At 45.4% G+C, this 24,979-nt stretch overlaps 1 protein-coding gene across 3 annotated transcripts in view; it reads left to right on the top strand.

Moving 5' to 3' along the window:
* Positions 1–24,358, top strand: part of usp54b (ubiquitin specific peptidase 54b) — a 52,334-nt gene extending 27,976 nt beyond the window's left edge. For all 3 annotated transcript variants that reach the window (XM_056429635.1, XM_056429634.1, XM_056429636.1), the window contains exons 7-20: positions 1,578–1,683; positions 4,400–4,546; positions 7,963–8,112; positions 8,752–8,944; positions 9,136–9,318; positions 9,600–9,819; positions 10,269–10,655; positions 10,938–11,065; positions 11,161–11,322; positions 14,477–14,624; positions 16,883–17,703; positions 18,526–18,647; positions 18,738–18,869; positions 20,515–24,358. In XM_056429635.1, the coding sequence (XP_056285610.1) occupies positions 1,578–1,683; positions 4,400–4,546; positions 7,963–8,112; positions 8,752–8,944; positions 9,136–9,318; positions 9,600–9,819; positions 10,269–10,655; positions 10,938–11,065; positions 11,161–11,322; positions 14,477–14,624; positions 16,883–17,703; positions 18,526–18,647; positions 18,738–18,869; positions 20,515–20,601 (2,986 nt within the window). In that variant the 3' untranslated portion in view covers positions 20,602–24,358. The remainder of the gene's footprint in view (positions 1–1,577; positions 1,684–4,399; positions 4,547–7,962; positions 8,113–8,751; positions 8,945–9,135; positions 9,319–9,599; positions 9,820–10,268; positions 10,656–10,937; positions 11,066–11,160; positions 11,323–14,476; positions 14,625–16,882; positions 17,704–18,525; positions 18,648–18,737; positions 18,870–20,514) is intronic.
* Positions 24,359–24,979: the final 621 nt, after the last annotated feature.

Genomic DNA, 24,979 nt, shown 5'->3' with positions numbered 1-24,979 from the left:
CCCACACACAGACACACACACGCATGTATGTTTATGCATTTGCAAGAGCAGGTGAGCGTGTGCATAATGCCTCTCCCATGTTCATGTGGACATCAGCGCAGGTGAATCCACACACAGGAGAAGCATCCTCCGAGTTGTTGCACAAACTTCCCACATGCTCCGAGTCGATGAAATAAGGAAACGGGGGAAGTAATCAATCAGCTGTTTGATTCAGTAGACCCAGGAGGCGACTTCAATCTATAAGTGGAACAGTGGGTCGGAAAGGCAAATGAGAGAGAAGTAAGGGGACAAATCAGTCCATGTGCCTTTTGTAAATGGAACGCGGAAGAGGAAATACAGGGCCGGACAGGGGGCCAAAGTACAAATAAACACTCTGTGTCAAGGTAGTTGTGGGGCGCAGCGCTCTGTGTTTGTGCCCGTTAGCACTGCCAAGCTATTTTTACCCTTAGTGGAGCCTGTTGTTTACGGTCGTGATGGACAAATATGCAAAAGCCAACATGAGTAAGAGGGCAAGAAAAAGACAAATACAACATTTCTAGACCACATTCAGACAAAAGAATGAAGTGTGTTTCTCTTCTTCTTCTTCTTCTTCTTCTTCTTCTTCTTCTTCTTCTTCTTCTTCTTCTTCTTCTTCTTCTTCTTCTTCGCCCCTCTTAGCTTTGCATCTTCCCACGCTTTTGAAGAGGAGAATCCGAGCAAAGGGTTGAAATCAAGACAGTATAGAAGAGGGCGAGTTCATTTCAGGCGAAAGAAAGGGGTGAGAGGATGGGAGGAGTGGTGGGAGAGAGAAGGAAGAGGAGGAGAGATTTGTTCTTTACCAGTAAAAGTATTTCACCAGTAAAAACAAAAACAATGCTGATTCATTGATTGCACACATAATCCCACAAGTGGGACCTTTAGGTGTTCATGGACGATAGTAATGCATATTTGAGTTTGTCCTTCAGAGGACCATTGTACTTAAAAGGGATAAATGCAGCTCAGTATAAAAGTTATTATGCTAGTTGTAGATAAACTATATAATAATGCTTTGGTACTGTTATTGCCCCCTGTAGGGAAATTAACTTTTAGCACGACCACTTAAGGAAGGTCAAAGATCATAATCTCTCTCGGGGGATTCAGAATGCATCTTTTTCGCAGCCTTAATGACTGTTTACTCTCGACTCTAGATTTTCTTTTCTTTATTAAAGCAGATGAGAGAAACCCTGCGGGACTGACTCAAAGTTAGTCGATAGGTGTGTCTGTGTGCGTGTGTGTGTGTGTGAATGGCTGCCTTAGAAATACGCAGGGCCAGATAAACAACTCACTGTAGAATTAACAGACATTTTACCAAAAACAACGAAATGAAGCAATTGGCTGCAAATTACCGTACTGAACCAAAAAGCAGACAAACTCAACACGTTTAAAGAATGGAAACAGTGTTTCTGGTGGCCACAAGTCACATTTGGGCTTCACAATAGATGTTTTCTTCTATTCACAAAAGCTCTCCTCCCGGGATGCCTGCACATTCACTGCGTTCATCATTCTGTTGTCGTTGTTGTGTGTGTGTGTGTGTGTGTGTGTGTGACCCAATGCTGCAGCAACCAGGCGGTGAGGATGCTAGAGTGCAAAGACAAACCCACACCGGACATGTTTGGAGAACTGCTCCGCAACGCCAGCAACATGGGAGACCTGCGCAACTGCCCTGTGAGACACACATGTGACACACAGACACACAGAACAGAAAGTAAAACAATAATGATGTGAAACACACGGGGAGAATCTGATTCTAAAGATATAATTCGCAGCGTAACCGCTTTGGTAGTTTCATCACTTCTTGCTTGTTTTTCCCCGATTTTTTTTCTTCTTGGTGTGTCCACGTTACCTAATCAGCAGCTCATTTGCATTTTCGTCCCATTTCTCTCTTCACTTACTCAAACCGAAAGCATTGCATGACTTCTCCTCGTGACCTCCTTTACAGTAAAATATGATGACCATCGTGGCCTTGCAGGAGAAAACAAGAGAACAGTTTGTCGTGCGGGAAAAAGTCATTTTAAAATGCTCATTTAAAAAGATAAGGGTACATTTGGGATGAAAAGTAACCTAATACGACGAGCCTCAAATGTATTGTCTGCTGTATTGAAGAGAGCTTACAGTAAGAGAGAGAGAGAGAGAGAGCGAGAGAGACGTGTATGATGCCTTTGTTCTGCAGGTCTGTGTGTTGTGCTGCCACGTGGGAAAATGCTGCTGCTGAATAGATCCAGCTTGGCCCCGCTCTCGGACAAAGTGTCCGCACAAAGAGCCTCCTCCTCGGAGGCCCCCCTCACCACACAGCAGCACTGCCGCCGCACACACACACAGTTAGCTTGTGTTGACGTTGTGCGTGCAGTCCTGCGGGAGTCACACAAAGCCGCCTTCTGTTTATCTTCCATCACTTGCGGCGCTGCTCTTTTGTTTATAGCACGTCGGGCTTTGCTCAAACAAAGTGGCGCTATGTGGACGGGAGCGAGGCTGCTGGAGGATACTGGAAGAGCCCGAGTTAAGATAGCAGAGGATGTTTGCTTGGTGCCAAAGAGTTGACAGAGGAAACTGAATCAAAGTCCTAAATAGACGGACTTCAGTTAGTTAAAATATGCTAAAAAGTATTAAATTAATTGAATAGGTATACGATATAGTGGAAGAAGTTTTCCCCTATTTTTTTTGCTAAAAATAGCAATATAAAAATGTAATCTTTTTATTTGAAGGCCATGAACCCTCTGATCACCATCTTCGTAATTTAAAATTAGATCAATCTAATTGATTTAATAAGCACCACTGAATCATATTTCATGAACTGGCCATATGTTGTGGATCCAAAATCTGTAAAGTAGCAACAAACTATAGCTTTTAAATAATTGTAGAGGGGATTTAACTATAAAGTAACAGGTACAAGTTACATTTCCTATTTGTATAACCCGTGTCAGGTTTCACAAAATTTAAACTGTAATTTGCAACGAGAGAAAATTCCCTTCTGCTCATGTTGACACGTTTGACACAAGAAAGAACAAAACATTTGTGATCAATACATGCAAAAGTCCTGTAGGATGCATTAATGCATAATAAGCCATTTGCAAGCAATAATAATTTATGAAGACTATTTGGGATGTGAATAATTCCAGGTAGGATCTCTTTCTTTTCTGTAAATATTTTTTTTTATCGATCAGCCATGTTGGCATTTCCCCAGATGCCAGCAATAAGTACATTGTTCTCATGACTGATGGAAATGATGGTCAAAACTACAAAAATAACACCCCTGCTGGAATAAGCCGTGATTAGCTTTGAAGTACGGTGAAGCTGTCGCTGTACGACGGTTTTACTTCTCCCCGATCCCACATCTGCCTCCTCAGCTGCCAAGTCACTGATAAAAGTGCGATCGTGTCTTTGTTTCGGAGCAGTATCGAGTCAAAGAGGAAGCACAAGCACAGACCTTCCCCTAAAGTTGTTTCATTTTGTTCTGAAGAAAGCCTCGATCAGCATTCTGCAAACCTCCAGTATCCTTTGACCAGCAGCACTGTTATATAACTCTCTCCTGGAAAGCTCTGCATAGCCACAGCAACAACAAAAGAAAAGAAAAGAAATCTTTGCACATAACATTCAGAAAGATGCGACTGCAGCGATCAATGTAGAGCGACTCTGTCGGTACGGTCATGTGATGAAGGAAGTTGTCAGCGGCTGTTCCCAGGAGCGAGGCGGCACAGCGAGCTCCCCGAGGCTGGGCGGCCCGTCGATGCGTCCTGAGCTCACACACTGCGCTGTTTGGCTGCTGCTGCCTGGCTTGTGTTTGTGTGCCTTCCTGAGAATTTAGAAGCAGACCCTGGCAAAATACCTTCCTGCCGTCTCTGGTGCCAGCGTGAGACAGCACGCCGCCTACAAAGGGAGAGCTCTGTGTGTGTGTGTGTGTGTGTGTGTGTGTGTGTGTTGGGTTGTGTTTGGCAAAGTGTCTGGATGCCAGGGTGTTCTCAGGCTGTTTCCGAGCCCGCTCTGCCAGCGCTGCGTGGATGCTCAAGTGTGTGTGGGTGTGTGTGTGTGTGCTCTTTTGAGCCTGTGCGTGCAGCCAGCTCTGCGGTGGGTCATGACTCAAAGGAAGGAATCAGAACAGGCGGTTCTGAAGTCGACAGAAGGCTCAAGAGACAAATAAAACTTGCATCTTCGGTCTCCCTTGCAATTTCTCCATCTCTTTTTTCTCTTTCTTCCTGTCTCTTCTTCTCCTACTGTTCAGTTCATCCCTGTGTGTGTGTGTGTGTGTGTGTGTGACAGCGTGCGTGCCCAAATCACTGCCAAATAAAGGAATGGTTTTAGCGATGGTAACGCAGGATGAATAAACCCGTTTGATCACACACTCTTTTTTCTTCTTCTTCCGTTACCTCCATCCCCCCCATCCCAGAGTAACTGTGGGGAGGTGTTGCGTATCCGCCGGGTGCTGATGAACTCACCGGAGATCGTGTCCATCGGGCTGGTGTGGGACTCGGACCACTCTGACCTGGCGGAGGACGTCATCCACAGCCTGGGGACCTGCCTGCGCCTGGGAGATGTAAGGGGATCACGCACACATGACGCACGCACATGATGCGGCCATTACAGCCCATTATGTTGTGGACACCTGTGTGAGCAGCCCAGCTCACATGAGCACGGACGCGAGACTCGCTAAGTGGTGGTGAAAAGATCTTTGATTGCACCTCCAGGGCCGCCCCGAGCTCAAGAGACTTCCCATGGTTGTGCCAGATTTGTATAGCTTCTCTGGTGGCGGGATTGTGTGGAGGTTGTGTGGTCCACCACTTTGGTCCACATGAAAATGTTTACAATTATAAATGCCGTTGTAAATATTCATGTTTCCAGAAGATTAATTTTATATTGGTGATCCTCTGAATTTTGATTTAGCACCATCGCCAGGCCAAATAAAAATGGTTTGTGCCAAAATACCTGCAAAGCTATCACTGGAGACTGTATAGAATATAGAATATACACTTTTATTAATCCCCAAGGGGAAATTAGTTCTCTGCATTGAACCCATCCTTAGTTATTAAGGGGCAGTGGGCTGCGGTGAAGCGCCCGGGAAGCAACTGGGGGTTCAGTGCCTTGCTCAAGGACACTTCGACTTGCAACTAATGGGGAGAGCGGGGATCGAACCCACAACCCTGCGGTTGCAGGACGGCCCTCTTACCCCACTGAGCTAAAGCCGCCCCAAAGAATAAGTGGGTGCAGTCACCATTACACCACCCATTGGTTGGTGGACTACGAATGTTATTAATAATAATAAATAATAATAAATGACTTGTCATAATAACAGGTTAATAATAATAATAATATATTAGATTTATATAGCGCTTTATAGAAATCTCAAAGACGCTTGTAGATGTTTGGTAGACAAAAAGTATATATTTTTTTTATATATGATTTATTACAAAAAGTATATATTAAAGATACCAACATACGGTATGTGACAGCTTGCAAAGTCAGAATTGTTGAGGAAATTGGGCATGAATGTATATATTGTTGTTGTTTATTTTTATTCAAAAGGCACCATGTACAATGTAAGACATACATGTTACCATTTGTTCACCACCAGATTATAGCTTTAAGCTATTTTACATGTTTAGGTGGGTAAAAAAACCAGAGCACTTTTCTTGGAATCACTCTGAACAAAACCTTGTCTGAAGACATCATGAATAGCGCCTCAACAAGCCTTGTCATATATTTCTTTATATTATCTTATTAAGTCTGGCTTCTCAGACAATTAGTTTGAGAGCTACAGTCACAAGTGTGGCAGTGATCAATGCTCTCTTCTAAAGACATTTTTCAAATTTGTAGGTTGTAATCTCTGCTTTCCACATCTTTTGCCACTCCGTGCTGCTCAGACTCGTTCGACCCCCCTGGACTCGCCCATGGACTCGCCTGCTTTGTTTAGCCGCGATGTCAAAGGTCATTAAGAAAACGGAAATATTAAATAACGATATCAGAAAGACACACTTGTAAATGCACGTGTGCAACACTCAAATACACTCTCGACGACAAACACAAATACAGGAAGCAAACATGTGTATGCTGTAGAGACCAGTGAACTCAACTAATCCCATTCCAGCTCCCACTCAAAAACAACACATTATAACACATTTAACCACCTGACTGTCATGATTCTCTTAAAGCTGCTTTCACACCTCACACGTGTCGACCCCGGATGCCCCGTGTCACGACGAGTCGTGCTGATGCATTTTAATGCTACTGTAACATCTCCAGCTGCATTCTGAAGCGATATTGATGAATAATGGAGAAGGGAGTAATGTGTTACAGTGAGTCAAGTCCTTTCCTCTATCTTCTGTCTCCGCCTGCTGCTGTTTCCCTCCTTTTCATCCTGCTCCTGTAAGATGTAGTTGTCAGATACCAATCGGAGGCACAATCTATCGCATTCTCTGCTTTTGTTTCGTCCTTCAAATCAGACAAAGCGGATCCATTTGCCTCCTGTATCCCTCCTCCTCTTCCACTGCTCTTTGTCCGTCTTCTGCATCTGCTTCCCCGTTACTCATGTTCTTTCTCTCCTTGGATTAGATCATTTTAGTGCTGAAACGATTAGGCTATTGCAATAAATAGATGACATCATGTCATTTATCAAGCAGAAATGCTGGAAATGTGCTGGTTCAAACTGATCAGATATGAGGATTTGATTTTTTTTCTCCTTTTTTTGTATCTTTGCAAATTGAACATCTTTTTTTGTCGTTAAAGATTTCCATTTACTTTACTGCTATTTTGTAGACAAAAGATTAATTGATTAAAATAATGAGATAAGTGCTCACAGTATAGAGTGCATATCTCCGCCAGGTGTGTCTGCAAAGACCACTGCTATCATGTTAATTGAAGGAAGCGTATCGCACTCCTTTTTCTACCCGCACGTCTCACACAACAGATTTGCTCTCATTTGAATCTACGCAGCTGTCTGCACCGGCTCCGTGCCGCTAAACTGCAGTTCACTGTGTATTAGCCCGGTTCGCTGTTAGCTCTGTCAGCCAAACGCACTGCAGGACTCCCACCGGCTGCTAACATTGAAATAGTTCTCCTCCGACAGAAAGAGGTTGTCGTCAGTGCTCCATTCCGTTTGTTATTCGCTCAGCGATAGTTAAATACATTAACGGGCGGGTTCAAACTAGAGCTGTCATGATGTCAGATTGCTACTGTATGGCCAAAAGAATTCATGAAAAATGAAGAAAAAAGAATATCAATGCAACCCTGTTTTCAAACGTGCTGTATAAATAAAGTTATTCTTATTATCTGTCAGATTCATCAGAAATATTTTATTGTGCATTTCTTTTCGAATTCCACTCAAAGTGCACGTGGAAGGAGTCTAACTGCACAAACTTATGAGTGTATCATGATATCAATATTTCATTTTCAAATATCAAGGTTACCGCAATTACAGGTATTTCGCGACACCCCTAGTCCACACTGAAGCCGCTCTTAATCACTAATAGCCTAATAGCCGTGTGCAGTGAGCTGACAGTAATGCTGGTATGGTATAACACAGCCGATAAAATCTGTTTTTCAAAAAGAGTGAGTCAGTATAACCGAGAGGTCCTTGAGCATACAAAGAACATCCCGCTGGTGGGTCCAGCTGTGTCCACCCTCAGTACTTTTATTGCATTGATCTGTGTATGTAACATGTGCAAATAACAGGTGTATTACTGTGAGATCGGTGCATCACATGTGCATGAAAAGCTGCAGTATGTGTGCATCGCTGTAGATTATTTGCTGCATACAGTGAGTGACTAAAGTGTGTGTGAAGGATTACTGCATGCAGCATACTGTATAGGTGACCAACAATGTGCTTGTACTCCCATTAACTCCCCTATCACTGCCTCCCTCCCTCCCCTACTTCTCTCCCCTGCATCCCTGCATCCCTCCCTCCCTCCCCTCTCTACCTCTCTCTCTCTCTCTCTCTCTCTCGCTCTCGCTCTATAGTTGTTCTACCGTGTGACTGAGGAGAGGGCTCGCCAGGCGGAGCTCTACTTGGTGGGAATGGTGTGCTACTACGGCAAGCACTACTCCACCTTCTTCTTCCAGACCAAGATACGCAAGTGGATGTACTTCGACGACGCCCACGTCAAAGAGGTGAGACACAGTTTGGAGTCCGCATGCTGCAGCGCGGGGAGGCTGTGCAGTGCTGTGCAGTGTCCGATGCCTCTCCAGTTGTGCCTGAGAAGGCAGCAGTGACAAGAACTGAGCTGTGTGTGAGTTCAAGTGATGCATGGGCAGTGGGGGCGGCTGCAGATGGATTAGATGCTTATGGTTTAATCCACGTCTTTGTTAAATCGTGGCGCGGGTTTAAGTGCTAGACCCGGTCTGGTGTTGTGATACTTCATGATTCAAGCAGGAGCCATACGGGTGGGCAGTGATGTACATTTTGTTGGCGACAGAACCGAGGGAAGCCGGGTTTGTTCGTGTCATAAGTGTGATTTAAAGTAATACTGTATGTCCTTGACACTTTCATCAGTCCCCGTGCACACTGTCGGTCATATTAGGTTCTTGAGCTGATGGGAAAGTGTGATGAAATGATACGAGTAAGGACACACTGCAGCCCCGCAGCACAATGTGTTTGACCTTCTAGTTCTGGTGGGATGTGGTATATCTAATATGGATAGATTTACTCTCTCGTTGTGTGTGTGTGTGTGTGAGTATGGGTCGGGGTGGGTTATATGTATGTTCACGTGTGTCCTTGTGTGTGTATGTGTTGCCCTGCTGCACCTCCAGATCGGCCCTAAGTGGAAGGACGTGGTGTCTCGCTGTATCAAAGGCCACTATCAGCCCCTGCTGCTGCTCTACGCTGACCCCCGTGGGACGCCAGTGATACTGCAGGAGAGCCCCAACCCCTGTACCAGCTCCAACTCACAGCTGGAGCTCCAGCACTGCAGCAGCAAGGCTGGGTACGACAGCGAGGACTCTGGTACGGATCAGATTACTCAGTGTTTATCATCGGTCAAGCGAGGTTTAGCTTTAAAGCCCTGACCTTTAACCCTTTAATCCGACTTCTGCGTACTGCAGAGCCTGAACTTATTTGCCTGCCTTTGACTGCAAACATATGGGAATGCAGGATGAACTGAGAGGTCAACTCCCTCTTCTGCCGTTCCCTCTCAGGTCGGGAGCCGTCCATATCCAGCGATACTCGCACCGACTCTTCGACGGAGAGCTCGAGCCACCGCGCCTCCCGCAGCCGATCCCTCCACCAGTCCACGGGCAGCCACCTCTCCAGCGAATCCCAGACCACAGTGGTCTGCAATCACGAGGCCGGCACACCGCCGCACGGTGCTGACGCCGGAGGTAATACTGCATTTGAGTCCAGGGGCAACGTTACCTCTCCAAGTCACCTGTGACTGCAGTGTTCAGAGGAAAGTGCGAAACTGCGGTACTTGTTGCAGGAAGTAAGAGCAAACAGTGGCAATGAAGTGAGTTGTTTGTGCTTCATCCCTGTGGACTCTTCAGGTTATCCGCCTTGTTACTGGTTATTTTCATGTTTACTTGCACTGCTGCTTACATAATTGGCCCCTGTGGGATATATAAAAATGTTATTTACTTTTTCTTTCTTTCCCTCCCACGTTCAGAGTCAGCAGTGGAGGGTCCTCCCTGCCCTCCCTCTCCTCCTCTGCAGGAGTACAAGGAGACGGCCGTCTTCCTCCTCTCCTCCCGCCGGCCACTCACCTCCTCCTCCTCCTCCTCTCGTCCCCTGTCCTCCTCCTCTTCGTCAGGAGTTGGGGGCTGTGAGGGTGGGGCTGGGGGGCCCCACTGGGAGGATGAAAGCACCAGCAGTGAGAGCAAGTCCAGGTGCTGAGACTCTTGAACACTTGAGGCACCCTGCCTTTGAATTCACATTCACACCGTGGGAAGTTGCATTTCAGAAATATGTTCACCATTTTATTGCCGTGACTATTTGAATGCAAAGATCAGGACACCTTCCAGTTGACAAGTGATACGTCCTCTACCTTGTGCAAAAAGATGCAAACGTCTAAAGTCTCTAAATCGTATTTAAGTACTATTATGAATACATTTGTCTTTAAAGTATCAGAAGATGTGTTACAGAGCATCACATGAGCCGAACCACAGTGCAGTATTGTTGGTGGGGTTTAAAAGCTCCGTGTGAGTTTCCTACTTTCTTTAAAGAATATTTTACTGAGCGATGCATGTGCGCCTTCTGAGTATTTTGTACTTTTTGTTTTACTTATATTTGTGACATCGCATCCTCCCATGTAACATCTTCCTCCCTTGCTTTGCAGTTCTTCAGGAGGCCGCTACAGGCCAACCTGGAGGCCCAGAAGAGAGGCCCTGAACATCGACAGCATCTTCACCCGTCCGAGAGGCTCCTGTCTGGGCTACAACACCCTGCCTGGTCCCTCTCTCCCCCCGCAGCCCCAAGACTTCTTTCCCTTGGCGGGCCCCCCTCCCCCCTCACAGCCGGGGCTGCAAGAGGCGGAAGGGAGGGAGGCTGGAGAGTTGGAGGCGGGGTTTGGGCTGGTCGGACAGCCCCGGTCTCTGGGCAGCGGGCGCACAATGGGCCCCCCTGCCCCTCCACCTCTGAGAGGGGTGGAGCACCAGCCACGTCTGATCCAGAGGATGGAAAGTGGCTACGAGAGCAGCGAGAGGAACAGCAGCAGCCCCGATAGGTAGGAGACTCACAAATAACAATTACTGTCTCTTCCTTTTCGTCCTGTCATTCATTGTCTTTCCCTCTCTGGGTTTCTCTGTCACATTCAATTTAACTTCCTCGGCTTGAAATACGAGCGTGAAGATTAACAAAATGAAAATGTCCAACAATCCATAACAACGAATCAATCAACGGACAGATGCGTCAAGAGATGTCTGATCTGCACTCTCAACAGTTCTTCATCTTTTGCCTCTTTTCCCTGCTCTCTCTCTCTCTTTGTTTTATTTCTTTGCCTCTACAGGGAGGTGGGGCAACAGAAACGGGTGCTGATGTCAGGACCTTCATGGCGTTCGGTGCCCAAGTCAAAGAGCAGCGGCGCCATCCTGCAGGAGTTGCCCTTCCCCAGATGGCGCGGCGGCACCAGCAGAGGTGTGTATTACGGCATGTGTTTTGATTTAACGACCGTAACTTAGATTTATCTCACCTGATTGATCATTCGCGTCTTTTTGTGTGTGTTTGCGCAGGCGGACCAGGGCGCAGTGAGCTGGACGAGCTGCAGGAGGAGGTGGCGAGGAGAGCCCGCCAGCAGGAGCAGCAGAAGCGGAGGGAGGCAGAACGGGAGGCTGCCATGGGATTCAACCCCAAACCCAGCAAATTCATGGACCTGGACCAGCTCCAACAACAGGGTATGGAAACGGATAGAGGGATGAAGAGAGAGAGACAAGTGGGAGGGGGAGAGGGTGGAAGAGAAAGAAGAGATGGGAGGTTAGAAGTTATTTAAGGAGAGCGAATAAGAACCTCTTGTGGTATCTAACGATGCAGATAGTTCTGTTGCCAACGTTTTATAATATTGTCTCTTTTTCCGTATGATTGATAGAATTATAATTACATTTCATACGGACAATTTATTTTCTGTCAGTTAGTTCAATGCAAACTGTCTGCATGGCACAATACGAGAAACATATGTTTTTTTGTTTGTATATTTGTGTGAACTGGCCCTTTAAGAAGAATACAGCTGCATTAAAAGAGCCATCACTGACTTATTAGACAATTTCACACACAAAAAGTAAAAGCAGGAAAAATGTATGCCATTTTAATTGAAGGGTTGTGTGGCCTTTTTTCAGGTCTGAGCTAATAAATTCTATTTTTATCTTAGAATCTGTGAAGGTTTAAGGTCACATTTTCACCTGTTGTCTAGTTTAGCGTCACAGTGACCTATACATGCTGTCTGACCTCCTCTTTGTCCTCATTCCCATCTGTTCATCGGTCTCTCCATCTGTCTCCCTCTGTCGGAATGTTTTGCGTTTTTTCTTTTGTGTACGTCATCCATAAGTATTTAATGTCAGAAAAGTGTGTGTATCGTTGTGTGCGTGTGTGTGTGTCACAAAGTTCAGAGCTTTAGGGAATTCACAATGTGCGTGAGTTTCTTCGTTTGTGTGTACACCGTGTGCGTTTCTCTTCATGAGTGTTTGTGTCTCTGTGTTCATGTGGTCCTGTCTGTATCTGTTTATATTCATGTATCTATGTATGTGTGTGTGTGTGTGTGTGTGTGTGTGTGTGTGTGTGTGTGTGTGTGTGGTTGTGTTTTTCAGAGCTGTAGATGCGAGTCGTGGACCTTTCAGTCAATCTTAAAGGTCCACGTCAAAGTCAATTTACCAGAATAATGAGACTGTAATGTCTTCTGTGGCTCTGGAGGAGCTTCTGGTGTAATTACTCATTTTACATCAGATGAGTCATTTTGGGCTTTGGGACTCATTTACGTCACGAAATGGGGCCGTGGAGTTTTGAAAGACTTAGTCACGTACCTACCAGGAATGAAGGTTCGAATGAAAAACCTAAAGTGGTGCATTATGGTGTAGTGTAGGATCCAATGTTTTTGGAGATCGACTCATACTAGAGACTAAATGCTGGTAGTTGCATCAACGTATCCTTCAGCACACGCTACCAGCTCTGCCGGTGCACCAATTTGGTATCGACTGAAATATCTCAACATGTATTGATTAGATTGCTTGGATGAATCCTCCCTCGCTCTGTCGTTGAATTTTTCCTGTAGAGACTCAACAATACCATTTGTCCAAACTAATGAGTCTCCCATCAGCCTTAGCTCTACCTTGTGTTATCACCATGTGTTCACATCCTAACCAGCGAAATGGAAATGCTGAACATGATACCGTGCTGACATTAGCCTTTAGCTCCAAGCACCGCTGTGCTAGAGTACAGATCGTCATGGAGATGCCAGCGCGGCTGTAGACTCTTAGTGTGTTTAATCTGTCTCTGGCAAGTCTCCCAACTTTGTGGATTTGCAGCAGTAAATACACAATCAGGAGTTGGACTTGATTACCTGAGCTGACTTATTTCAGACTCGCAAAAAACAAAAACAATTCAACAGCAACACGTCTCATCATTCAGACACTTTAAAGATCTGTGTCTCTGGCTGGACTTTGACACGACATAAAAGACACACAACGTTGATTAAGACTCGACACTTGGCTCAGGAAACAGCTCTGGTGTGGTCTACTTTACTGTATGTGTGCGTATGTGTGTGTGTGTTTTAATGCACATTTGGTTCCGGCATCCACAGATTATATGTGTCTGTGCCCGTGTTACTATTTTAAGAAGATATATGTGTGTGTGACTGAGCTTCGTCTGAACTGCAGGTGTGCAGGTTTCCCCCTCCAGCTCAGCACCTACTAAATCTATATCAGGGATTAGGATGTTGTGTCCTGTCCGTCCTACTGTGTGTGCTTCAGTGTGTTCAGCCTCACGTACCTGGCACGCACTCACACACTCACACGGACACACACACCCCTGGGAGTACACTCAACCTTGATGAAGTGAAAGGACGACTTGCGAATGAACAGATGGCATCGCTATCGGTGCGATTACGTAACAGAGTTTGTTTTTTCCCACATCCATATTGATGGCTTCAGCCGGACTCTAAGCAATCTGCCTCAGTGTTTTAGAGGATGTTACAACCAATGGCGGCCATCACCCCTCCTTTATTCGGTTTCTGTCAACCAAAAGTCTGGAAATTCAAGCCGGGATGGATGTCGGCTTCTCTTTTATTATCCTCTTCAGTATCTTTTTGTATAACAAGCGAACACCATTCAGGGTGCGTTCAAAAGGCCACGCAGCCATAGAAAGCGCTGCACTTCGGTCCACAACCTGTCTGGCTTCATGAACGTGGCCTTTAGTCTGCTGCTCATTTATCTACTCTTTTCAACTTACGAACTACAGTCCAACTTTACAGATTGATGCATCAACTAGAGAGTTGCAAAGTGGGAAGAGATGCTGGGTGTGGGAATATTTTTCCACCCTGTAAAGAATTTCTGATTTATAGTTTCCAGTTTAAATTTAGCATTATTACGTTGTATTTCTCATGGATGTAACTTTTAATTTGTAGGAGTATTAATATCTCAAAAGTTCCATGTTGTAGTTTCTAAGATACTCTAAGTTGGTCATCAACATATCAATATGATGATATTTAGTATGTAGCGTTGAACCGATCCAAAGAAGTTCTCCAACTGTCACACAACAGTGTCGCTGCGTAAGATAAAGAGGACGCCCGCAAATAAATCCTCCCACTCTGCAACTCTGAACGTTGAGTTACAGTCGGAGCGTATTGCATGCCGGCCCCCTCATAACCACTCTTTCTGCTCTGCTTCTGTTTTATCCGTCTCCTTTTGTCTCAGCTGTTCTTTCATCCTCGTACTTTGACTCTGTCTTTGTCTTTGACTCTCTCTCCTTCTGATATTCTTCTTGTTTTTTTTCTTTTCCTTTCACGTCCCCTCACTCTTTCTTCCTCTGTCTTATCTCCCACTCTGTTGTTAACATCCTCAGCTGTGCTCAGACCCCTGCATGAGGCTAACGCTCATAGCGGATTGGTTGTAGCTGCGTGCATGAGGAGCACGGGGGGCCCAATCAAACGCAGGCAGAAACAGGAAATGGAACGGGAGACAGGAAGCACCCAACCACAGGGGCCTCGCAGGTACCACCACTGTCCCCCCCTTATGTGTCCACAGCGGTGCCTGTCTCAAAACCACCTCAGACCCCCTCCCTCCCTCAATGGTGTGTGTCCTCGGCTCAAGCGGCTGTCCCTAAACCCAGCCCGGGCCTCCTCCGGGTGTGTCCTCTGGGTGCTGGCTGTCCAAAAACACCTCAACACCCTCATGTTTGTGTCTTCAGCTCTGGCTGGCCAAAATCCCAGAACCCTTTTTTTTTTAAATTTTTTTTTTTTTTAATCCAAGCACTGCACACTCCCATCCAGCTCTGTGTGTGCGTGTGTGTGTGTGCGTGTGTGTGTGTGTGTGTGTGTGCGTGTGTGTGTCTGAACCACTGTGCGTTCTCAAGCACACACACTTGACTATATACAGTAACTTCCTATCCCCTTTGTGTTTGTGTATTTGTTGCAGTGCAGTAAAAAATCTGCTTTGCTCGGCTCTGTGTAGCGAGAGACGGAAAGAGAGAGTCTCTCTGCTTTTCCGAGCTTCACTGCTTCACTGCGCTGTTGTTGTTGTTGTGCTGCTCTTTGTAGCTGTGTGCCGCGAGGCTTTCCTCCGCTCTGTGCCGCTGATCCGTCCCCCCGTACACCGCGAAGCTGCCGTCCGTCGCTGTGTTTCTGTCCCGTGTGCTGCCGTGCGATTGTGCGATCCTTCCTATGCTGTGGTTTGTTGTTTGTTGTTTTCTTGCTGGTTGCTGCTGTGTTTGTGTGTTACAGTGAGTCAAGCCTGCTTCCCTCCTGATGTGTTAGTTTGGCTGTGTGAGGAGGGGAAAGATGGCTTCAGCAGTGAATTTCATTCAAGGGTCGTATTTGTAACATTTCAAGAGAGTGAGGTAGCTTCTCTAGAAGCTGATATAAAGAATACATCACATTCAATATAGTTACATAAAAATAATTAGATGTGCAGGCAAGTATCGGGCCAAGCATCCCATGGATTTAATTATTTATTTATTTATATCTTTGGGTTTTGAACTGTCGGTCACACAAAACATCTTAAAGATGTGGACATTGTAATAGTCATTTTAAAGAAGTTTATTAACCATATTGTTATAAATGAATTGAACAAGATACAAAGAAAAAGCATTGAGTGGTATAAAATTTTAAAAGAATTAAATGGAATAACAATTTGGATAATAATACTATAACACACAGAGAGACACTAAATTAAAAACTATTTATATTTTTAAAATAATGAAATTGTTTGCAAAGGCCCAGTCTCCTAGTTTTTATCAAAGAGGATCTCAGGTTGAACTCATATGAAGTTAGAAATACAAACAGAAGGTATGGTGATAGGGTAAGGTAAGACAATGGTTGATTTACTTACTTAGTCATTTTAATGTCGGGTTAAGTCTCTGTTTCATTAAAACTGAGGATTAAGCTGCAGAGAAATTAGTACAAAAATAATGAATTGTAATTCCAACAGCAGGAGGGAGGGAGGAAGGAGGAGGTAAAGCTCAGAGCTCGGCTCCTTTTATTACCTTCCTCCTCTCTATTGATCAACACAAGCCTTAGATTTATAGCTTGGTGCTGCAAAGCCTGCTGGGTAATTACTAAGGCAGAAAAGAAACAGGAGAGTTCAGTGTGGGGGATGGGGGCTGACGCTCACGTAGACACAGACAGGTTAGCGCACACTGTCTTTTAAAAATAGACACACACGTTTACAGACCTGCTGTTCATACATACCAACACACACACACACACACACACACGCACACACACACACACCGCTACACTGACAGATAGATTACACAATCTCTGCAGAGAGGATCCACTAATGTCCAACATACATCATGTCCTCCACGTATCAATGTATGTAAATCAATAAAGTAATATCATGGCCCGTCGGGACTGAATCAGTCCTGACTGTAGAGGCCACATCTATTCTCAGTGTTGATCTCCTGCATCACGCAGCGTGGATAGAATACTGTTTTGATAATCAGATCAAATTCTTCAAGTAGTTAGTTGTTTGAGGACGTGGATGTCAGTCACTGGGGCTGAGCTTGTGCCTCACTCGTGAACAGCATGGCCGTGAGGTCCCGGGCACGGCGCGGCTGCACCGTTGTGTGTCTGTGGCTGTGTTCTGTGGGAACGTGAGCTTGTGTGTGCGTCTTCTGCTTGTTTATCCTGGTGGGCTGTTGTGACCTTCCCTCTATGCAGTAACTCACCGGACGTCAGAGCAGCTGGGGGGGGGGGGGGTATTCCGTGCTGCTTGCTGACTGACACCCTCCTTCTCTTGTGTCCTCCAGTGAACAGCCTGGCCCGGTCCAAGTACTGCTGACGCCCAATCAGGAGGAGGAAGAGGACCAGGCAACGCCCAACCAGGACGCTGCTCTGGACCCGGACCCGCCCCCTCCACCCTATCGGCCCGCTCCCCCCCGCCCCCCGCTCACCCTCAGCATCCCTCACCCTTGCGCCACTTCCAGCCAAGGGGAGGAGAAAGAGGGTGGGTGCATGGGGAGGAGACGGGAGGAAGGCCGGGATGGGAGGGAGGGAACGGGAGTGAGGCTGTGCGAGTTGCTGCAGGCGGGGGGGGTGAGTGTCAGACCTCTGGGGAAGCACTTAGCCATCTCCCTGCCCTCGCTTCCTCTGCGTCTCTGGGATACACACACCGCACACTCCACACACCTTGAACCCACGCGCACACACCCTCCCCCTCCCCCTCCCCCCTCTCCTCCTTCCCCATCCTCCCCGCTGGAAGCCTGTGGGCAAAGGAAACCTCCCGCGCCTCTCTGGCAGCCCCCGCAGCCTCATCCCACCGCCGGTGCCGCTCAGCATTGGCCGAGGCCCGAAGCTGCCGGAGACAGCGGCACACGTCATTGGTCCTCCTGGAGTTTGGACCGCCCAGACGCCGTGGTGACGCCGTATGACACGCCCCCGGACCGATGTGTCTCCATCAGGCCGCAGACGTCCAGTCAGCGCTACGGCTACAGTGGCCAGTCTTCTCCGGGGCAGTACATCTCCCAGCATGCCCCAGGGAAAGATGGGGATCCCTGCTTTGACTGCGAAGAGGCTGAGCTGTCTGAGCTTGACTCCCTTTACCAGGCCAGTCTGCTGGCTGGAAAGACAGGTACACACACACACACACACACACACACACACACACACACAGCCCACACACAGAGTCAGGCACAAATCCAAGAGCTACCACAATACAACTTCTAGAATGTATTGCGATTACATAAATGAACAATTATTACATTACAGTTTAATTTGACTATGAATTACTAAAACTAAATTATAGTATAGCTGAAACGATCAGTGTATAATTAATTAGTCAACCATTTTGATTATTAATTAATTAATTCATGAGCAATTTATTAGCGTTATCTCATTGTTAATGGAGCATATCTGCATGTCAAATAAAACAAGCATTTTAAAGATGCGACCTGGGAGTGTAAGAACTTTATGATTGGGATTTTTCTAAACTTAATGATTAATCAGTTCAACAAATAAACAAAAGATCAATTAAAAAATGTTTTAAATAACTGTTGCAGTACTATGGTAATGTTTATTCAAGTTTACTGTTAATTAATCTCAACAGAAATGATGCTTATTGTTTGTTATTAAATTTCGAAGTAGGAATTACACTCAAATATGCATACATTGTTGCACAAGACCTTGAGGGTTTTAAAGTTTGTTCAGATGGTGCAACCATAAAAAGAAAGACGTCAGTTTGAAGACTTTAGTTGATGAGTGTGATGTATCGGTTTAGTAAAGCAACAGAATTAATGTTAAATAAACAACTTTTACCTCGGATATGTTGTAGATTTATGAACATATGGACCATTAAGAGTTTTTTTAATGCTTCCTCTAAAATGGCAGACGACATGTGTTTATGTCCTTGTATGTCCGTGTTTTGACCTCCAGCCCTGCTTGTGTGTGTTTTCAGGCTGCAGCCCATCAGAGAGGCTCATATCGAGGGTGGGAGGCCCGGCTCGCTCCAAGACCCCCAACGCAGACATGGAGAGGTGTGTGTACGGAGCGGGCTGCACCCCCACCCACCTCAACAAGGTAACATCCACCTCTGTTCACCAGAAGCCCCCACAGGTCGTCTGTTGGATCCATTTTCCAGCATCTGACAGAAATGTTCTCCCTCTGCAGCCAATGATGTTGCGGGATCTGCGTTTTGGGGCGGAGCCTGATGATGGGGAAAACCTGAGACCAATGGGACGCAGTCTGAGCGGCACACTGGTGACCTCGCGCCGCAGCCGCCTGACTGCAACCCGCAGCTTTGTGAGTGTGACTTCCTGTGCTCTGTCGCCTCCCTGTGGCTGTGCCGTTGAACTGCACCTGCCTGACGTCCTTGGCCGTTGCACTTAACCCACAGCTTCCCCCCCCTCCCCCCCCACGATCATCACCTCCATCATCCTCATCACCAACACTTTCTCATCACCACCTCCCTTCACCGCTTCACAGGCAAACACTGCGCTGGGCACACGTGACTCTCATATTATTCTTTTAGTCTTTAGAGGGAAATACCACTCATCTGCTTCAGACTTGGAAGAGTCTACTTATTTACCTGGTTGAGCTACTTGAGTGCCAGACAAATGTTAGTTTAAGCCACTATCTGGACATATCTATATCCTGAGGATATACATTCATTTCATAACTGTGGAGACCCAAAGGTTATTTTCACCCGTGTGCAAATCTGTCATGTTTCAAATTACGTTAAGCTCTCCAAAACAAAACATCTAGCTTCTATACGAAATACATTATCTCTCTATCCAATCAATCTTCTTCTAAGGATCCCAAACGGGCTGTGAACAACAGAATCATTTGAATCTGATCCACCTTCAGAAATAACGCAGGTTTTTTTCAACGCTGTAGAATGACTCTCTTTTGAGATACTTCTCATCTGGAGGCGTCTGGCATGTGTGCAATTATCACTGGGGAAGCTAAGGCCAATGCACATTGGTCTGAAATATTTGTACAATATATTGTTGGTATCTGCAGTATAAAAACTGTTGAATATTATTTTTAATAATAATAATGACATGATTTTACCCAAAAACACAGCGTGGATCAACTGGCTGCACGAGTCTGAAGAAGAAAGCCTTGACATATCCTGATTATGTCAGTTCACTTTATAGAGGAAACACTGACAACAGAAACTACTTTTGTTTTTCAGATATGGAATATATCAAACTGAAACCGTAGTGGGGGAAGCTGCCTGAGGCAAACCCCGGAAACAGTGGTGTTACAAATGCAAAACAGAAGAATAAAAAAACAGCAAGTAGACACTCACTCATAAAACATCACATTTATTTTCTGTCTGTTTTGGATGTGAAACAAGCCTCACAACGATAGAAACGGCTTTATTCCCCAATCGTCGTCTGCTGCCTTGCTTTTGTTCTGTGCACGTAAACGGTACATCCTGTTTTCAGACCCCTCGGGAAAAGACCTCAAGTATTCTGAGAGAAACCAGGAAACTGACAACCGGTTTCTGATCATTCACTGGAATCAAGACACAATTGCACGCTACAGAAACGTGGATATGGTTTTATTGATTATACAGAAAGATGAATAATGAATAATATGGTTTTCTGATGTTCCATGTAAAGGTCATGACCAGAAAAGGATGAGAGTATGCATGTAAATGCTGTGGAGTGACATTTCAGATTGTTTCTGGTTGACTTTTCACAGTCCATCAATTAGCCCTTTGACTGGAGAAGAACCGTGAAAAGCTTCTACCAACGAGCCCGGGACATGTTGTTGAGAGCACCAGTGGCTTGAGAAAGAAAGGCTCAAGAGGGCAACTTCTGTACCCTTTTAAATCTCAGAATAAAATGAATAGTTTACCCCTTAAATACCTGAAGACGGTGGAATTTGAGGTCCACCTTCATGCTGATCCGACCTGTTGTCTCCTCTCCGGTCTCAGGAGCTGCCGGACGGCGCTGGGAGTTTCTGGCTGTGTCTGACGGGCGTCAAGCTGCCTTCTGACCAGAGTCCGGCTCTGCTTCACTGACGTCTCACAGGCGTCCACCTCCATGCGGGGCGGCGGCATCCTGGACGGGCCACACCTTGACGGACCTGGAATCGGCTCGGGAGGATCCAACTCGACTCCTATCCTGTTCCTCCTCCCGCAAAAAAAAACCATGCACACGCAATCACATGCACGCACACATGCACATCATCTGACTGATGTAGAGCCTCCCTCAGCGCCTGCAGCACCCTGCTTAGCCTCTCCCTCCCTCCCTCCCTCCCTCCCTCTCTTGACCTACTCTTCTGTCTATGCAGTCACTCTGACCCCCAACTACAACCTCAACCTTCCCCCCTTACTTCCCGGGACTGTTTCTCGTCTTGCCCCTTGGTTTTCAGAGGGCGTCCCCGTGCAGTCAGCCTGGCGAGCATGCCGCTGTCAGCGGCGCCGTTGGCTTGGACCGGGTCCGACGGGGACCTGGGCTCTCGGCAGACTTGTCCTCCATCATACGGGGCCCTCAGCTCAGGGGGAGACTCTTTACCAAGTAGCTACGCCTCTTCCTCTCTCTTCACGGGCGTTTCCTGTTGGACGCACACAAAGCAGAACTGGGTCGGTTTCAGATGGACGGACAACTTTTTCTCTCTCTTTATTTGTTTTTGTTTTTTTCTTCCCGTGTGCGCGCGCAGTCGAACCCGCCCGAGACCGAACTCACTAATAGCTAAAAGTCATGTAAAGAAACACTCACCTATGAAACCTGTATGTTAATTAATAAGAGCTTATGGAATGTTGATAATGATAATTAACACATATTGATGAACCTAAAGTGGTACTTCCTCACGTCTGCATTTCAAATAGGAGTGGAGTGCACTTCACAAGTGTCTAGCTGGAGTTCTCGCCCCCAAAACCGCTCGCCGACCTAATGACAGCTCTCCCGTTTCTACCGGGAGATTAAACAAGAAAAGCGCTTCCTTTTTCTCGGCTCCTTTCCTTTCGTTCTTTTCCTTTTCCTAGCCGTTGTTTATTCGCGCTTGATTTCTTTCTTCCAAACAGGAAACGGTAGCACCAGAAATGGGCCGACAGGGGGGGTCTCGTGAAGGAATGAGAGCATGTAGGTGAGGAAACCCTTCTCTTAGGCTTTATCAATGAATACAAGAGATGACTCAAGTGCGCTTTACAAGGTTACTCGGCAGAAGTGCACTTTCCGAAGGCTATCTGACTGAGAAGCAGCCGGAGAGAAGACGATGACGTTTGTTTTACTTCAAGGCCTCAGGTGAACTTCAGTGGCACTCATCGATTCACACTTTATTCTTTCTCCCTCCCACTGAAACTGGTTTTGAGACCTCAGATGTGAATAGAAAATGCTCATCTTCAGCCTGAGACAGCGAGATGTCTAATATGAATATGCTTTATATGATATATATGTATTAGAGGTATATTTTCAGCCAGTGAGCTATCTTCTTCAGAGATGTCAACCATTCCTTAGTTGTATTAACAGTTATTATCCAGTGTGGAACAGTTATAACTTAATTCACCCCCTTTACTGAGGAGCATTCTGGTCTGTGTAGAGTACTTTTATTATATGCTTTATCCGATTAAATATGATATAAAATAACAGAGTCCTTACACAACAACTGGCCAATGTAAAGTTCTTCAAGAATGTTCATGATGTTGATCGATCGTTGTAACTAAACCAAAGGTTGGCACTTAACTCAGAGAGCGTATTTAACATTGCTGTTCTTATTTTAATTTAGGTTCAGATTTTGTTGTTGCTGTTGTTATTGTTATTGTTTGTTTTTGGGGTTCTGGATGTGGGAGAATGTAGCCAATTGTAGCGCATGAGTCCGCTATGCAAATCAACCTTCCCTCACAATCCTGTATCAGAGACAGTCAGGAGGCAGACACACCCACCCAGGGGCGCTCCCATGGACTCACAGGTGGAGGAGGAGATCTCATGTTTAATGCTGCTGGTGAACTTCGTTGTTCTGCATCTCACTTACTACGTCTCAACCGCCGGAATGCAAAAAGAGAGCAACAAGTAGAGGGAGGGAGCCAAACGGGAGAAAGAGAGCGAATGAATGTAAACGGAAGGATGAAAGTGTGTGTTTGCGAATGATGCGGCGGTCAGAGACGAGAGGGGTGTGACGAGTGGAAACCACTGCAGGCGGTTCACTGTATGTGGGTGTGTGTAGACTTGTGTGTGTCAGTTCTGGGGTGGTGTTGCTCGGGGAAAGAGGGAACCTGTATTTTTGCAATAAAGTTATTACCAATGCACTCCCACAGGGGGCGTAACCACCGTACAACGGCGTGTCGTTGTTTGTTTGTTTGTGGAAAGATGAGTGAAGAGGACTGCAGGGACCGTGTATAAAAAATATGGTTCCACTTTCTGTTTGTGGTTTATTCCACAAATCGGTGATTTCATTTTTGTATGAAATGTTAACAAAAAACATTTATTTTATTTTCTAAAGAATCATTCAGTACATTTTAATGGTGTCCTTTCACACCCCACAGGTAATAAATCATTATTAGAGCCCAGAAAAAGCACCAATACCTAAATATGTTAACAGGAGTCAACTCCTGAGTCGTTTTTACACATGAAATATGACCTGAATTACACGTCACAGCACTTATTTCTGTAGATATGCTAGAAATGAGATATTCACAATGTCAAATTAAAGATAATGCCAGGCTGCTGTCTCAAAGGCATTAGAAACAATATCAATCATATCTTTGGAAAATGCCAACTTTGACATAAAATATCAAGACATCTTAACTAACCATTATTCATTACTACTATTGTATTAGGTCAGTGGCATGGAATTCAATTTTGATTACATAGTTTTCATGAAACAAGTCATGTTATATACTTTTAATTAGAGAAAGTGCGAACATGTAACATCCTGAGCCTTTTTCTTTATTCCAATAGTTGGACATATAGCTCATGTACAGTTAGCCTTTCTCTTTTAAAACTCAGACACAATCAAAACACTTAACAAATTAATTGGGATAATATGAACTCGTAATATTAACAATTATTGGTATTCTCTTGTGCATTAAGATAGTAGGGCTAATTCATTTGGGCGATGTAAACAGGAAGAAGAATGTTGTTAGCTGTGGACTACGACTTGAGTCACATTTTTGTTTAGACAATATTATATGTGTTAACATTTTGGCAAATAAAAGTATAACGAATTAGTTATTAGCGCTTCATGTTTGTAATGTTGCCTTTGCCATAGAGATAACTAACACGTCGTTATTCTCACTAAAACTAAGAAAAGGGATCACATCACTCCTGCATTAGCTGCTCTGCACTGGCTCCCAGTAAAATCAAGAATCACTTTTAAAATTCTTCTCTTAACGTACAAAGCCTTGATTGGTGATGCACCATCATATCTTAAGGAGCTTGTAGTACCATATTGCCCCACTAGAGAGCTGCGCTCACTAAATGCGGGGCTACCTGTAGTTCCTATACCAAGAGTCTTAAAAAGTAGAATGGGAGCCAGAGCCTTTAGTTATCAAGCTCCTCTTCTATGGAACCAGCTTCCAATTTCAGTCCGAGAGGCAGACACAGTCACCTCGTTTAAGAGTAGACTTAAGACCTTCCTCTTTGACAGAGCTTATAGTTAGGGCTGAATCAGGTTCACCTGGTCCAGCCCCTTGATATGCTGCTATAGGCTTATAGCTGCTGGGGGACATTTTAGGATGCACTGAGCACCTATCTCCTCTTTTTTTTCTTCTCCTTAGTGATGAATTTTCATCTCTCAATCACACGTTACTAAATCAGTTTTTCCTGATCTGATGTGAGGTTTTGGGGCAGGGATGTCTATGTGTACAGATTGTAAAGCCCTCCGAGACAAATTTGTAATTTGTGAAATTGGGCTTTACAAATAAACTGAATTGAATTGTGTGTGTGTGTGTGTGTGGATATTCTGTGGCCCAGAAAACAGCAGGAGATGCTCTATCCGGTCATATCCGGTCACTCACCTTTCACGTAACAAATCGCATCTTTCTACAGGACGTAGAAGGCGTAGATCCCAGAGTTCAATTGAATCCGCTGTCTCCCCGAATTTCCTCATCTCAATGTTCATCATTCCAGAAGTGGGTTGAATTGATCGGGTTTAAGGCAGTTATGCTGTATGGAGTGTTAAACATCATGAGAGAGCTTTAGCAAGATATTATTGTTGACGAAGGAATATGATGTTATGTAAGTGGTAAACTGGGTTATGGGTGCATGGGTTAGTGTGCTTAGTGTGCAAAAAACCCAAAGCACACCCAAAGGCAAACGGAGAGAGATGCAGCAAGAAGAACGAAAGGAGGTTTGGGAGGCAGCATCATATTAGCGAAATGGCTAAATGTTGTTTAGTGTCGAGCTTTAATGTTCACCCGGGAGCAGTTAGTCACAAGCAAACACGCTTTCGTACAGGTC

Source organism: Pseudoliparis swirei, chromosome 13, assembly GCF_029220125.1.
Source record: "Pseudoliparis swirei isolate HS2019 ecotype Mariana Trench chromosome 13, NWPU_hadal_v1, whole genome shotgun sequence".
NCBI classification, from domain to species: Eukaryota; Metazoa; Chordata; class Actinopteri; order Perciformes; family Liparidae; genus Pseudoliparis; species Pseudoliparis swirei.
Note: the sequence above shows the minus strand (reverse complement) of the source record. Positions and strands in the feature narration are given on the sequence as shown.